We start from the raw sequence: 14,243 nt of genomic DNA, 5'->3' as shown, positions 1-14,243 counted from the left end.
TTGCAGAGGAGTTTCCCAGCTGCACTGAGGTGGGAACCAGCACACCAAGGTACCCTGGCTCTGAGGGATTGCCTGTCTCACCAGCATTCCTGTCTGCTGGACTTTTCCCCTCATCAGGAGTACAGGTGTCTCAGGCTCTGCCTGTAGGTACCATGTGGGTGGCAGTGGCTACACCAGCAGTTGTGCAGATACTGAAGCAGTGCTGGCCTGAAGTAGTCACTGCTGAGCTCTTTGCTCAGGATTAGGCTGGATTTTTTTTTTTTTTAGTTTAAATATTTGGATCAGTTCTCAAAGTAGTTCCCTGTCACACTGGTGTTTGTAGATACTTGTCACTGCTTAGGTTCAGCTACTGCTGCAACACTCCCTGCCTCCTTCTTCACCCATCCTCTTTAACCTGGCCCTTTTCCATGTGCCATGAACAGATGAGGCAGCCCCTGAGACGAGGGGGGATCCACACTGCACTTCCCAGAGGCAGATTCAGGACTTGAAGGCTCTTGATTGGGCGATGGTAGCCAAATCTGTGCCCATCTGATGCATGCTGGGGCAATTGCAGCTCCTTGGCTGCAGCTTTCCCCTTCTTTGGGTTCAGCAATTGCAATCTGAAAGATCAGGAACTGTTAGCCAGGAGCTGGGAACAGATCTTTGCCATAGACTGAAGTTTTGAGGAGGAATCTTAGGCTAGGCATTACCTCATGAGGGGTTAGAGGTGTTGGCTTTGGTGGTATTCCTTATGCAGAGATTTTTTGTGGCTTCCTGTGTCTCTGCACTTGAGTTTGTAGCTTTGGCAAGGTAATATTTCGGTTTATGGTGACTTCCTTACAGGTCACAAAGGTCCTTCTTTGGCAAAGGAGGAAGGTATCCTTGTGTTTCAGGTGCCAAAACCAAAATACTGCCTGGCACTCCATCAGTAGCACTGAGGCACGTGAAATGCCAGATGGGGAAAGGCTTTCCTGATGCCTTTTGTTTGTGGCTTGTTCATTCTGTATAATCATCAGTGATGATTCCCATCTAGTTCACTAGTTCTCTGTATCAAGTCTGAGTTGTTTGAGGCAGGTCTTGCTTGAGAAATGTGCCTGATCTTGATGACTAGCTGCACCTCACTGAAAGGATCTCTTCTCACAGCCCTCTTGTTCCTGGTCCTGCAGTGTGAAAACCTACCTGTTTTCTGCTTTCACTGCATCAAACCAACACCCTCTTCAGTAAATTACAGACCTGAGATACATCTTGTAGAAGACACTGCCCTATAGTTTTGAGATCATGGACCTGAGATCCCAGGGAGAGCCCCATACCTCCAGCCTGCCCAATCTGCTGGTCCAGCAGCTGTGTCACTGGCTGTCTCAAGCAACTGCTGATCAGTGGCAGAAATATCAGAGGCAAACAGCTTTCCTAGTGAGCCCTGATCCTCTTTCATGCCAGACACACATCCAAGTGTCACTTTGATCAGCATTTTGAAACTTGGAAAGCTTGCCTGGAGCTGCTGTGGGGGAGAGCTCTGTGAGTGTAACTGGAGTCCTCACGTGTCCAAAGAGCCACTCCAGTAGTAAAGTCTGAGTCAGTCCCAGCTCTTGATGCCAAGAGTGTAAAGGCACTGGCAGCCCTCCAGCCCCTGCAGCAGGTGACAACTGCTGAAGTTTCCCTGGGCCCTGAGAAATTGTTGTTTCAGCTTCCTTACTTGAGGTCTCAGCACAAAGATTGGCCTTGCTGAGCTCTGCGTGCCACAAGCGGGGGTGAAGGAGAAGATGCTGGAAGGCACCTCCTGAGTGATGGAATTCCCAGCCCAAAACAAGAGTTTTAAGCCTTACCTGTGGCAGCGAGTTCAAGTCTGGTGTATTCTTGTTAGGTGTGAAGTCAAGGCACTTCCTTCCTAAACAACAAAACCAAAGCACTGAAGTAAGAGATCATTTAGTGTTTTTTGTGTGTTCCACCCATTTCTGCTTATGCTGGGCACAGGGCTGCTAACACATGGCAGTCCAGGGTGATCTGAAATGGCAGCTAAATTGTTACAAGACTTCACTTAAGGTGGGCAGAGAAATTCTGAGCAGCTCTCCAGGCTGTGTAAGGCTTTTCTTGGAATAGTACCCTATTTTGGGACAAATTCTTTAAGGTAACTGGATTAGAGTAGCTGTTTCTGTGCAAAACATGGAAATGCACTGAGCAGGCTGTGTACCCTGTAGGGCTCCCCAGGACACACAGGCACTACTGCTGCAGCTTCTTCTTGCTAATGCACAAGATCAGTGTGGCTGTTCTTACAGAATAAGCTATCTCTGCATTATTCCTAGAGCAAGCAGGCCTGGAGTCACTGGGCAAAGCTTTCTTGTAAATAGAAAAATGAAGTAAAAATTGCCTGTGCTCAGCTGACAGGGTCAGTGTGGTGCTGGAGAGCACGACTGGTGCCTGCACCCAGGCTGTGCTAAAACAAAGACGTGCCTGAAGACATGCACAGCTGAACCAGGGCTGCTGCCAAACACAGAATTTTCTAGTGTTTGCCTTGTCATGCTTAACTGCATGTGAAAGGCCCAGTGGATTCCTGGTGCAGTCAGGCATGGTATTGCTAATGAAGATGGGCTGTGGGAGGGGAATGGGGGTTCTTAGAGTAAACTTTAAAATACCTTTTCTGTTAATGCTGCTCTTTCCTGCCTAGGCCCGGCTGTTTGATGAGCCCCAGCTGGCCAGCCTGTGCCTGGAGAACATAGACAAGAACACCTCAGATGCCCTCAATGCAGAGGGGTTTACAGACATTGACCTGGGTAAGCTCTTTTCCACCCCTCCCTCTCTCTCCCTGCTTTCATAACCAGCTTGTCTCCAAAGTTGTTACAGGTTAATAATGCTTGGCACTTGTGGCTTGGCTGTTCAGGAGCAATCACTTGAATAGTCTCTGGCACAAAGTGGCTGGAGACAGGGAATTTGCCAAAGAGTTTGCTGCCTTGCCTGCAGAAATACCCTGGAATCTGCTTACTTTGGTGCAACTTGAGTTTTCTGGGCATGACACAAAGCCTGCTTCCTGTGTTGATGTTGGCAGGTTTTGGGAGGGTGTAAACTTGCCTTTTTTTGTAGAGTTGGCTTTCTTCCTCAAGTCTTTGTCAGGTTTTGGAGTTAAAAAGGTGTTGTGTTTTTGGAAGCAAGGACTGGCTATTTTAATTACCGTCTGCAGTTTCCAAACTCGCTGGGCACAGTTAATGAACATTAAAATTCAGGCTTTAACCTTCTTCTAATGAGATGGGCTGTGGAGGTAAGGCACGGGTCACCTTCTGGCTTTCATGCTGCTTGTTTCATCCAAATTTGACGTCAAGCAAGTTGCAATTCATCCTCCTGCACTTGCATTAACATGCCAATTCAGTGGGCTCTGTTTACTGCTCCAGTGAGCTCCTTGCTGATGGAATATTCAGATAAATCTTCCTCAGAGGCTGCAGGCAGCACTTTTGGGAGATGCTGTCGGCTCAGCCGCTTCCCCTTTTCCCTTGGCTGTGCACGGGGTACTCGTGGCAGGGTGCAGGGGCCTGGTTTGGGGTTCAGAGGCTGAAGCTGTGCCTGTGGTGGTGCCCTGCAGACACGCTGGTGGCAGTGCTGGAGAGGGACACGCTGGGGATCCGGGAGGTTCGCCTGTTCAACGCCGTCGTGCGCTGGTCCGAGGCCGAGTGTCAGCGGCAGCAGCTCCAGGTGATTCCAGAGAACAAGCGGAAGGTTCTGGGCAAAGCTCTCTCCCTTATCCGCTTCCCACTGATGACTATTGAGGAGTTTGCAGCAGGTAACTCAACAAAGGTGTTTCTGGCAATCCTGGTCTTTGCTTTCCCCTTTTCCCTTGGCTACAGAGAGCCAAGTCACACCAAAGAGGGTTTTCTCTGTGTATGCTGTAGTGATTTAAATATGAGATTCCCCCTGCATTCCTCCCCATTTTCCCTCATTCTGCCCCTAAAAGGCTGGAAAGGGACATTTCATAAGGGCCTGGAGTGATAGCACAAGGGGGAATGGCCTCCTGAAGGAGGGCAGGGTTAGACTGGATGTCAGAAGGAAATTCTGAAGTATAATAATATATAATTCTGTAGTATTCCAGTGCCACGGGGTGTGAGGCCCTGGCACAGGGTGCCCAGAGCAGTTGTGGCTGCCCCATCCATGGAAGTGTCCACAGCCAGGCTGGACAGGGCAGCCTGGAGATGTCCCTGCCTATGGCAGAGGGTGGCACTGGATTGGCTTTAAGGTCCCTTCCAACACTCTCCTGTGATTCCATGATTACAAAATCTACTGTCTGAATCCCGTTTTCATCCATGCCCATTCTCTCATTTTAAAGCCTGTGGTGCTCCCCTGGGAAGAGCAGGGGGCTCACAGCTGTGTTTGCTCTCACAGCATGGGTGGATGGTTACTGTCCCGTTCAGCTGAGAGCAAAGATCCAAACTGGGCTTCACCTGCTCCCCTTCCCAGCCATCCCAAGTGTTTAAACTACACAAAGCTGATGAAATTGCAAATAATTGGTGTTGATCATAGCCTGTTCCCAAAGAGAAATGGGAATGTTTCTCCCCATCCTCTGCCTGTGGTGGTGTCTTGCCAATGCTGTTCTGAGCAGAGCCCCATGTCTCAAAACCTTTGAAAATGTTCTTTGAGCTGCAGGCTTGGTGTTGTTTAGTCTGTGTCTCAAAGTATTTTTCAAGTTTACATTAAGATCTTGATCCACAGAGATATCTAACTCATTTCACAGCTTGGACTATAGATTGCCTTGTTTTCTTTTCATTGCTTGTTGTCTTTCACTTCATCCTCTGGGGATTCCCCGGGGATTGGAAGCTGGCAATTGGCTTAAAGAGTTTTCATGCTAAAAAGACCCAGTGGAGCCATTTTCCAGACTGTCACTTGTTTCAGGCTGCAGTGCTGTGTACACAGGAGCAAACAGGGGCACTGACCCCTTCCTTTGCAGGTCACTTCTCAGGGCAGCGCTGGCATCAGCTGCTCAGTCCTTCATGTCCCTGTTCCCACGTGAGGAGGGCTGTTAGGAAGAGGAAAATCTGGGCTTTAGACTTGGTCCCCACTGTCTGCTTGGCCTGTCACAGCTGTGATGTGGCCTTAGGGAACGTGGTTTTCTTCAGTGAAGCAGAGACCTTTGCCTCTTTCTGCAGATCTCATTTCTTTCAGTTCTTCCTTGCGACCTTGTATCATTCTCTCACTGCAAGGAAAGTGTTAATTTTGGCATGTTTGGGTTGAAGGCTTTGAGCTGGGAGTGCCAGTGCCCCTCCCCATGTTGTCTGTGACAAACTGCCTGTCCTACTTGGACCTTTGTGCTTTGAGACAAATTTTTAAGTTTTCTCCATCCACTTTAACCTAAAAAATGAACAAAATCCCCAAACCTGGGGGGCTGCAATGATCAGCTGTTCCTTAAACAAGGAATTAACTTGGAATTCCTTCAGCTTTGTCCTTTTTCTGAGTTTCTTAGTGACTCTGATTTCTGTGGTGATCACAGCAGAGACAGAGGAGAGAAACCTTTCCCCTCCACACCCCTCTCCCCCAAAAGCCAAGAAAAGAGGGAATTTTACAGCAGTGGTTTCACCAGTTTATTGTATAATCTGGTATCAAACGTGGGTTTTGCATGAAGATGTTTTAACTGGCAAATGTGTCCCTCCCTCCCCTTAGAGCAGGTAATTTGAAACATTGCAGAAGTGAGTTGCAACAACACAGGATAAGTTCAGACACATCAACGAGGCTGATTTTTTGCTGAACAAAGTATCCAGAAGCTCATTTACCTTTGAGGAGTCGACTTTTTGAATTCTTGAGTCTCTCCCTATTGCATCATTGGACCAGGTTATGTCTGGGTAATATCAAGCTGAATTTAACCAGCTACAAGTAGTTTTGGACCTACAAGGAGCTGGGCATTTGTTCCCCACGTTGAAGAGCATTTAACTGCTGTTGTTTCCCCACTACTCAATGGTCTTGTTTCTGTTGAAAGCCTTGTGCAAACAGCTGCAGAGAAGCTTTTGAGTGTTAGGCTAACAGACTAATTTTATCCAGTTTCACTTTTGAAAGTATTTCAAGTAGTTTGCAAAGATTGAGTTTAGCATCAGGGAGTTGGTTGCCCAGAGCAGCTGGGGCTGCCCCTGCATCCCTGGCAGTGCCCAAGGCCAGGCTGGACAGGGCTGGGAGCAGCCTGGGACAGTGGGAGGTGTCCCTGCCATGGCAGGGGTGGCACTGGATGGGCTGTAAGGTCCCTTCCAACTCAAACCAGTCTGGGATTCTGTGATCACTCTGGAAAAAATGTCTTGTTACTGGAGAAAAGATGAGAACATGCCCCAGCTCTTGCTGAAATCATTAGCATTTTTCCCAAGGTTCTACAATAAAGGTATTCAAATGCAAGATGTGGATTAAATGCCTGAAGGAATGAGCTGAACCACCTTTGTCTTGAGTAAAAATTCTCTTGAACTTTTTGAGTTGATGGTAACTGCATGACAGCTCCTCTCCCTCCTCCTCATGGTCCTCCGTTGTGTCTGAACCACCAGTGTGGATGTTTGGAAATCCCTGTCTCTTACCAATGTTGGCATTTCCAGGAGTGGGGCAAGGATCAGCTGTATACTTTTGGGGGTTTTTTTGGTAGCCCAGTGCATTTGGGCTCCACAGAGCTGGGCAGTTAATCACAGCTCCGTGTTCCATGAAGGCTCTGCAGCCCATGACTGCCCTGTGGATAAAGGGCAGCACCTTTGTCTGGGATTTAATGTCCTGATGCACCACTGGGATCCCATCTGTGATGGGGGTTTAGCCTGGAGCCAGCTGCAGGTCAGGCTTGTTTCCTCATGAAAATCCCAGAGGATTCCTTCTGCTTATGCAGTTCTGGGGCCCCCAAGATCAGAAGGACCCAAAGCTGTTGGAGAGTGCCCAGAGGAGGGACACAGAGCTGGGGAAGGGCTGAGGAGCAGCTGAGGGCACTTGGCTCGTTCAGCTCCAGTACCACACCTGTCCAAGCTACCAGAATAAAAGCTGGAGAACAGCTACATCTGCACAAGCAAGAGACAAAAAACACCTGTTGAAGCTAAAACAATATACTGGTACAAGAACACTGAAAACTGTACTACTGTGGGCACTGAAAAATTTTGAGCAAAAAGATGACAACTTTTAATTTCCAGGAAGATGGGGCTCTGCAAAAACCTTTTAACAAGGGCAAAATAGGGAGGAGAGAAAGAACTAATTCAAGCATGGTGACTGCACATGTTCATGATTAAGGAGTTCCTTCAATGTCTTAAGATCTAAGAGGTTATACCTACAAAACCAGAAGGGTCCAAAGCTGTTGGAGAGTGGCCAAAGGAGGGACACGGAGCTGGGGAAGGGCTGAGGAGCAGCTGAGGGCACTTGGCTGGTTCAGCTGGAGCCCAGGAGACTGAGGGGAGGCTCCTGGGGGCTGCAGCTCCTGCCCAGGGCAGGCACAGGGGCAGGGGCTGAGCTCTGCTCTGGGACAGGGACAGGAGCCCAGCAAGGGCTGGAGCTGGGCCAGGCCTTGGCATGGAGCTCAGGGCAAGGTTCTGCCCCCCGAGGCTGCTGGGCACTGCCCAGGCTCCCCAGGGAATGGTGCCAAGGCTGCCACAGCTCCAGGAGCTCCCAGGGCTGCTCAGGGTGGGGTTCTTGGGGTGGCGGGCAGGGATGGGGCTGCACTGATGATCCCTGAGGGTCCCTCCTGACACCAGGACATTCCAGGACCCTGTGGTTCCCTAAGGCTGACAGCAGTGCCCCTCCCCTCCCCTCTGCAGGGCCTGCCCAGTCGGGGATCCTGACGGACCGGGAGGTGGTGAGCCTGTTCCTGCACTTCACCGTGAACCCGAAGCCGCGGGTGGAGTTCATCGACCGGCCCCGGTGCTGCCTGCGGGGCAAGGAGTGCAGCATCAGCCGCTTCCAGCAGGTGGAGAGCCGCTGGGGGTACAGTGGGACGAGTGACAGGATCAGGTCAGCTCTGCGCCCATTCCCACCCCTGGACTCGTGTTCCTGAGCTTCCCACTGCTCTAGCTCTAAACACTCAAGGTTCTGTGCTAGACCCCGAATTTCCACGTGTGAGCCCAAAGGGAAGGTGTTCTGCTGGGCAGAACCAGCCCCTGATGCACTGACCTCCATGGTGCTGCCACTCTGCATCTCTGTTGGTAAAGGCTTCCAGGAAACGTGGCTCCCAGCACAGGCCCCTGGAAAGGGAGGGAAATAACCCCCCAAGAGCTTCCTGCAGCTTCGAGGCACATAAATGAGTTGTCACCAGTTGTTCCCCTGCCATGCTTTGGGGGGGACAGGTAACCAGTGCTCCATCAGGTTGGTTCCTGCTCCAGCTGTCAGTGTGGAGCACTGAAGTGTCTGGTTGAGGCCCCTTAACCTCTCCTGTTGGAGAGAGGGGTTGGGGTAAAGTTCTGCTGACACCCAGTTTGTTCAGACCTGAGCTTGTGGACAACCAGCAGAGCCCAGTTCCAGTGACAGAGACTGGCAGGTGTGGCTGGAAAATGGTGCTTTGCAAAGGTTGTGTTCCCAAAGCAGAAAATGAGAGCAAGACAGGAGGGAATGAGGAAGCCTTGGGGTTCTTCCCTGCTTTGTTTTCATCGTGGGAGGAAGGGGACTCACAGCAGTGAAGCTCTTCACAACTTTTAAGACGGTTCTGTTGCACTGGAGCTGTTGGTGAGATCCTCTGGTCCATTCCCCCCTGGCAGTGGGAACTGCTGCCAGCTCCAGACACTTCCTGCTCCCACCTCTAACACTCACAGACATTTTGGAGTTTGGGTTTGACTTGGGGTTCAGCTTCTGCAGCATCAGGGTCAGTTCCAACACTGAATATTCCACGCTGGCTGCAGAGCTGAGGCTTCCAGCCTGCCCCAGGTGTTTTTTCTGGAAACACTGCAGGGCTGAAAGAGTTGGTGGATGGATGAAGAAATGCTGTTGGCAGGTTGGCAGACACTGAGGCTTCTGCTGCCTGAGAAGGTGGAGCTGTAGTGGGGCAAAGACCCTTCCCCTTCTTCCTTGGGCAGCAGGGATTTCCTGCACTCAGGAGTGGCTGAATCCTTATGTCTGCTCTTGGTCAGTTTGGAATGCAGCAAACACCCAGCAGCAGGTGAACAATTCCCCAGGGCTCAGCAGTGAAATCCCCAGTGGTGTTTGCTGGGCAGAGCTCTGTGAGGTGGGCACTGCTCCACACCCCCAGGCTGCCCTGCCTGGGCCTGGAGGGCATTTGGGGGTGCTGATGTTTTGCCACAACTTGGAAACACTTCCTGAGGCTGGACCCTGAAATTTGAGGATGGGATTGTGCAGCTTTGTATTTCACTGGACCAGTCAGAGGTGTGAGTGTGCAGCTGATGGTTTCTGTGCAGGGTTTCACCTCTTAGTAAGGGCTGCACTTAAGTCTGTGTAGGTTTGATTAAATCAGAGATATAAAATCAGCACAAGTGGAGATATTTGTGTATCAGCTTTGTACTGGAGCAATAGAGGAGTGGCAGGTTTGGACTGACTTTCCTGCTCTGTTCCTGCAGGTTCTCAGTAAACAAAAGGATATTTGTAGTTGGGTTTGGATTATACGGATCCATACACGGGCCAACGGATTACCAAGTAAATATACAGGTAATTCTCTCTGCTACCTTAAAAACCCTGGCTGTTTTAGGGGCTGACAAACACATTTTAGTGAATCTGTAACAAAACCTGAGGTTCAGAGGGACTGTGTGTGTCCATGGGCAGGGGGGCTGGCAGATGTAGCAGGGGCCAGATGGGGCACTGGCGATCAGCAGGATTATTGCTCTTGATTTCATTGCACACGTCATTGCAGCATCTCCCCAGCTCTGCTCCAGCTTTGGGGCAGTTGGGAGGCAGTTTGGGAAGCAGCTGTGCATGATTTCCCACCCTGAGCATGCTGGGAGAGGCTCAGTTGTCTCAAGTCCATGATGATCTTGTCCAAAGAGCAGGTGGAGCCCGTGGGTGCTCTGTGCCTGCTCTGGGTGCCCCTGTGCCACCCCAGTGTGGGTCACTGCAGGAGGACTGTCCCCAGGAGAGTCACTCCAGCACACAGGGCTGGTGTCATGAGCACAGGCTGTCAGCATTTCTTCTTGACTGCCAGGGCTCATCCTGCTGCCCTGAGCTCTGGAGGGAGAAGGGTCTAAGCACAGTGTGGGCTTGCAGTGCTCTGCCAGCCTGGGGGTGAGCAGGGGACATGAGCCCACAGCTCTGTGCTGAGCTCAGAGGGACCCAGAGCAGCTGTGGCTGCCTCAGCCCTGAAAGTTCAAGTCCAGGATGTGGCTTGAAGCAACCTGGGATAGTGGTGGCATCCCTGCCCCTGGCAGGAGGGTTGGAGACGGATGATCCTTAAGGTCCATCCCAGCCCAAATTCTGTGATCCTTAAGGTCCATCCCAACCCAAATTCTGTGATCATTAAGGTCAATCCCAACCCAAATTCTGTGATCCTTAAGGTCAATCCCAACCCAAATTCTGTGGTCATTAAGGTCCATCCCAGCCCAAGTGTGGTTCTGTGATCATGGCATGGATGGGTGACACAAGTGATGGACAGTGCAGTCATCACAGGGCTGGTCAGTCTGGGAGTGCCTGGGGCTCAGCCTAGCTCAGGGACACTCCTGTGGGCAGTGTCCAGATGAAAGCTGACCCTTCCTGTGCTGCAGATCATCCACACAGACAGCAACACGGTCCTGGGGCAGAATGACACCGGCTTCAGCTGCGACGGCTCCTCCAACACCTTCCGGGTCATGTTCAAGGAGCCTGTGGAGATTTTACCCAACGTCAACTACACAGCCTGTGCTACTCTGAAGGTACCAACAGGGTGGGGGGAGCTGCAGGCAGGTGAGGGCACCTACTGTAGCTCATCAGTGCAACCTGGGCATTGCTCTGTGTCCCTCAAGGCCAGTGGTGCAATCTCCAAGGTCTCTGTGTGTCCTGCTGCTGCCATGAGCTCATTCACCCCCAGCATTCAGAGCTGGTTTTTTGTGACCGTGTTCACAAAAGGATGAGGGAAGAGATGAGGATCTGACTCCATGTTTCAGAAGGCTTGATTTATTATTTTATATTTATTATATTAAAAGTATACTAAATAGAAGAAAGGATTTCATCAGAAGGCTGGCTAAGAATAGAAAAAGAAAGCATGAATAACAAAAGCTTCTGTCTCAGACAGAGAGTCTGAGCCAGCTGGGCTGTGATTGGCCATTAATTAGAAACAACCACGTGAGCCCAATCACAGATGCACTGTTTCATTCCACAGCAGCAGATAATCAATGTTTACATTGTGTTCCTGAGGCCTCTCAGCTTCTCAGGAGGAAGAATCCTAAGGAAAGGATTTTTCATCAAAGATGTCTGTGACAGTTTTTGACTTGTCTCACAGCACTGAGCAGGTGTTTCACTGGGGAGAGGATGGGGTGATTTTTTTGGTGTGGTTTTTTTGAGCTGTCAGTCCTGCAGTGTGTAATCCAGAGCCTGCTGCAGTGGCCTCAAAAAGTTCATATGTAGCTGTTGAGACCTGGTTAAACTAAGAGTTAAATTCTGATAGAGATGGGATTGAGGTCAGAATACCTGAGGTGCACATCCAGGAGGAAAAGGGAGGAACTGACATCCCCACAGCTCCAAACCCACCAGAGAGCCTGGGCAGCAGCAGGGCCCTGACCTGTCCTTGTCTTCCGTGACCCCTGCAGGGTCCAGATTCCCACTATGGAACCAAAGGACTGCGCAAAGTGATCCATGAATCACCAACAACAGGAGCCAAAACCTGCTTCACGTTCTGTTACGCGGCTGGGAACAACAACGGCACCTCCGTGGAGGATGGACAAATCCCAGAGATCATCTTCTACACATAGTGCCACTGCCAGCCCGCCCTGGACTCCACTCTTCCCTGCCACCTCCCAAACGAAATCTCTGGCTGAGTTTGACCACACCAATTGGAGCCACACTAGCCAAAGGTCCCAGTGAAATCATTTCAAAGCTCATCTTCTGCCTTGTGCTAGTGCTGCTGCTGCTCTCAGGTGCCAGGCCAGCTGGTGTCCCAGTGCAGCCCAGCTGGTGTCCCAGTACCATTTGTACGTTGTCTGTGGCTTGTTGTTTTTCACTCCTGATTAACCCTATCTAACAACGTGCGTTTTTTTGGACTGTAATGAATGTAGATGCTTTTCCACCGGTCAGAAACAAGGCAACGAGTGGCTCTGGTTGTGGTTTCACTTGCCATGAGGAGATGGTCCTGCAGACAGACTCGGTCAGGGCTGGGTGGCCTCTGCTCTGCTCCAGCTCAGCAGTCCAGGCCACACTGCAGGGCTTGGCCAGCCCGTGTCCAGCACCTTCCCTCCCTCCCAGCAGCCTCAGCACACAGAGCCGCCTTCAAACTCATGGGAAGTGGCCTTTTCCCTGAGGCTTTGCTGTTCCAGCACTACACAGGCTTGGAGACCTCAAAGCTGAGCTCCTCTGGAGGGACTGAGGCATTTTCCTGCTCTCCCCACCGATCTGTGACAATCTTCACCTCGGGCAGTTGGTGGCAGCGAGGTGACCTCCCTGCAGAGTGGTGAGGGGCAGCTCCTCCTGCATTCTGAGTCCCCGTGGTGCTGCTTCCACACCCCTGGCACATCCCAGGTGTTGGTGATGCTCAGCTCACCCCTGAGCAGCCCCAGCTCTGTTGTCACTGGTCGTTGTCCTTTGCAGAGTGCCAGGGTTTGTCAGTTGAAGCAGAAGGGCACCTGCCTCACCTGTTCCAGGGCATTCCTGCAGTTTCCATGCACGTTTCCATGCATTTCCCTCTGTTCCTGTGCATTGCTGCCTCACCCCCGCTGCCCTGATGGAAGCTGGAGGAGAGGCTGGATGTGCACCTGCCTGTTACCTAGAATGCAGCAGATGGACAAGGATTTACCAAATGGTTCAGGAAAAGGTGGAATATTCTCTGTGCTGGGGTGTGTTTGCACACTGCCTGTCGGCCAGGCACAGCAGGGGGATCACAAACATCACCTGCTGAGCTGTGGAGCTCGGTGACCTTGAAGATACCCCTTGTTCAGGCCCAGCTGCTTTTCCCCATGGCTGGTCCTGGGCTGCCTGACCAGCCCCACCCTCACTGCCCACGAGTGAAGACCACGAGACTCTTCCTCCCCTCCTCTGGAATTAAGCTCAGCCTGGCAGGAAGAGCAGAGCCAGCGGGGTCTGCGTGGGACTGGCTGGGGTGGTGCTGCCTCAGGGCCCCTTCTCCAACCTCCTGCTCCAGCACACGGAGCCACTGCCACTCTCTGGGCAGCTGCTGCCCCTGGATTTCACTGCTGGAAGTCGAAACCTGGCTGTCCTTGGCTGGAGCACGGCTTCTCCTCCTCCTCCTGCTGCCCCAGCCGGGATCCTGGGGCTGTGCTGCCTGGAGTCTCCTCCTCAGCCCTGCAGCAGCAGCCTGGGAATGCCCTGCACCTCCTCAGCAGTAGCTGTTAGAGATGCCCAGAGTGTGTTCTGTGCTCCAGGGAGATGGTGTGAGCTGTGCATTGTCAGCCTGCTTCCAGATGGGATGGTTCTAATATGGCCAGTACTAAAAAAATAGAAAAAGAATCCCAACCTGTGTCCACGACCTGGTGACTGAACCCGACTCAGTGCAATGCAAACAGGGCTGTGGGATGGATTCACAGACTCTGTGTCCGTCAGGCTGTCTGTGACTGTGCCTGCTTCTGTCACCACCCCTCTCCCAAGGGTGGTGGCAATGTCACTGCTGGCAGCCAGGGCTCATGTTGGGGTAGCACCTTCCCAGGGGCTCTGATCTGGGTTCTGCACCTCAGGGCATCAGGTACAGGTGGAAATAGTGGAATAATTGGAATTTGAGAGAAGCAGAGCTTGGCTCTGTGAGCAGGGCTGGGGCAGGCCCTGCCCAGCTGCAGGGGGACCTCCCTGGCTGTTCCCTGGAAGTTCTGTTGTTCTCATGATTATTTTGTTACACAGATTCTCGTCCCAAATCCCACCTTCCTGCCCTCCCTGCCCGGGGCAGGTCTGGCAGCTTGTCCTGTCACAGAGGGAGAGGAGTCAAACTCTGAACTACAGCTGAGCAACTTCTGTTCTTATGGCTTTTCTGCAGTTTGATGCAATTCTGGCTTCTGTAGATAGATGAATGTAATTCCTTGTTGGACATGCCTGTTCCCAGCAGTATGAGCCATTCTGTTGTACCACGTCACCTTCCAGCAGAGCGGGCCCCGCCCGGCTCCTGTGCTCTTTGATGAATGTATCCGATGCTCTCGTCCCGTGTTCACACTCTGCTTTTTGGCCAGCTTTGTGATTTGTAAATAGGAAAACAATAAAGACATCGAGGTTGTCTTTATGAA

The 14,243-nt window shown here is 51.5% G+C and overlaps 1 protein-coding gene across 2 annotated transcripts in view; it reads left to right on the top strand.

Moving 5' to 3' along the window:
* BTBD2 (BTB domain containing 2) overlaps window positions 1-14,243 on the top strand; it is a 26,073-nt gene extending 11,830 nt beyond the window's left edge. Inside the window, exons 4-9 of one of the 2 annotated variants that reach the window (XM_066566103.1) lie at window positions 2,642-2,747; window positions 3,548-3,745; window positions 7,713-7,905; window positions 9,459-9,546; window positions 10,593-10,739; window positions 11,613-14,243. In XM_066566103.1, the coding sequence (XP_066422200.1) occupies window positions 2,642-2,747; window positions 3,548-3,745; window positions 7,713-7,905; window positions 9,459-9,546; window positions 10,593-10,739; window positions 11,613-11,774 (894 nt within the window). In that variant the 3' untranslated portion in view covers window positions 11,775-14,243. Of the gene's footprint in view, window positions 1-2,641; window positions 2,748-3,547; window positions 3,746-7,712; window positions 7,906-9,458; window positions 9,547-10,592; window positions 10,740-11,612 lie in introns of those variants that run through there. The other variant, XM_066566104.1, reaches the window with a different exon arrangement.

This window comes from Molothrus aeneus, chromosome 27 (genome assembly GCF_037042795.1).
Source record: "Molothrus aeneus isolate 106 chromosome 27, BPBGC_Maene_1.0, whole genome shotgun sequence".
NCBI classification, from domain to species: Eukaryota; Metazoa; Chordata; class Aves; order Passeriformes; family Icteridae; genus Molothrus; species Molothrus aeneus.
This window is presented reverse-complemented; position numbering and strand designations above follow the sequence as displayed.